Genomic DNA, 912 nt, shown 5'->3' on the forward strand with positions numbered 1-912 from the left:
ATCGATGACCTCAGTCCAGGCCTCGTCTGTGGAGAACAGAGGTGGCACCACGCACAGCAAGCTCTAATGTCACCCCCAGCGCCCAGGCACGAGCCCCACGGGGGCCTGGGTGCTCCGGTGGCAGCTGGGGACCACCACACGTCCCCAGGCCCCGTGTGCACGGAGCAGAGAGCCACAAGGCAAAGCCTCACCTTGCGCGAGCTCCCCGTACTTCATCACGGAGGCTTCGTACATCTGGCGCTTTCGGAGCCTGGGAGGAACAGGGATGTTCACAGCCACTGCCCCCTGCGCTGCCCCAGAGAGTGACCCAGGACTGCCCCAGCCTTGGGGCCGCTCGGGGCACCCCAACTGCAGCAGAGGCCGAGCAAAGGCGGTGCCAAACCTCCAGGAGCCAGGCAGGGTCACCCCCATGCCAAGGCCACCCACTAATGAATGTTCTGCACTTGCAGTGCTCCCAGAACAGCCCCAAGACCATGGAAAAGCAGAGTGGAGGGGCTGCCCAGCACTCCCCATGCACCACCAGCTCACTCAGCACTGCAGCGTGGCTGCTCGGCTGCCCACGGGGCCGGGCAGAGCGCAGGGAGGTGAGCAGTGCAGCGGGAGCCTTGCAACACACCAACTTACTGGATGTACTGGTCTGCCCCGATGGGCGACGCGGGGTTTGTCACCTTCACTGGCCCACAGACAAGGTATTTCTGAAAGAGAGAGCCTGGGGTCAAAGACAGAAGCTCCATCGAAACGCTCTGCAGGAGAACACAGTCTCCTCCTGCCCCTCCTTCTCCAGTGCTGAAACCCCAAGGGCAGAGAGGCTGCGTCACCACCTGGGCAAGAGCATGGAGGGGCCACCAAGGGAAAAAGCAGCCTCACAGCGGGGCAAGGCTGGGCCTCAGCATTCGCTGCAGGGACTGAAGG

The 912-nt window shown here is 63.5% G+C and overlaps 1 protein-coding gene across 1 annotated transcript in view; it reads right to left on the bottom strand.

Annotated features, from left to right (window-relative positions):
- Positions 1-695, bottom strand: part of DALRD3 (DALR anticodon binding domain containing 3) — a gene marked incomplete at its 5' end in the record, with an annotated part of 1,954 nt that extends 1,259 nt beyond the window's left edge. The window contains 2 exons of the mRNA XM_010179637.1: positions 192-250; positions 625-695. Of these exons, the coding sequence (XP_010177939.1) occupies positions 192-250; positions 625-695 (130 nt within the window). The remainder of the gene's footprint in view (positions 1-191; positions 251-624) is intronic.
- Between the last annotated feature and the right edge of the window lie 217 nt (positions 696-912).

Source organism: Mesitornis unicolor, unplaced genomic scaffold (genome assembly GCF_000695765.1).
Source record: "Mesitornis unicolor isolate BGI_N332 unplaced genomic scaffold, ASM69576v1 scaffold28892, whole genome shotgun sequence".
Taxonomy (NCBI): domain Eukaryota; kingdom Metazoa; phylum Chordata; class Aves; order Mesitornithiformes; family Mesitornithidae; genus Mesitornis; species Mesitornis unicolor.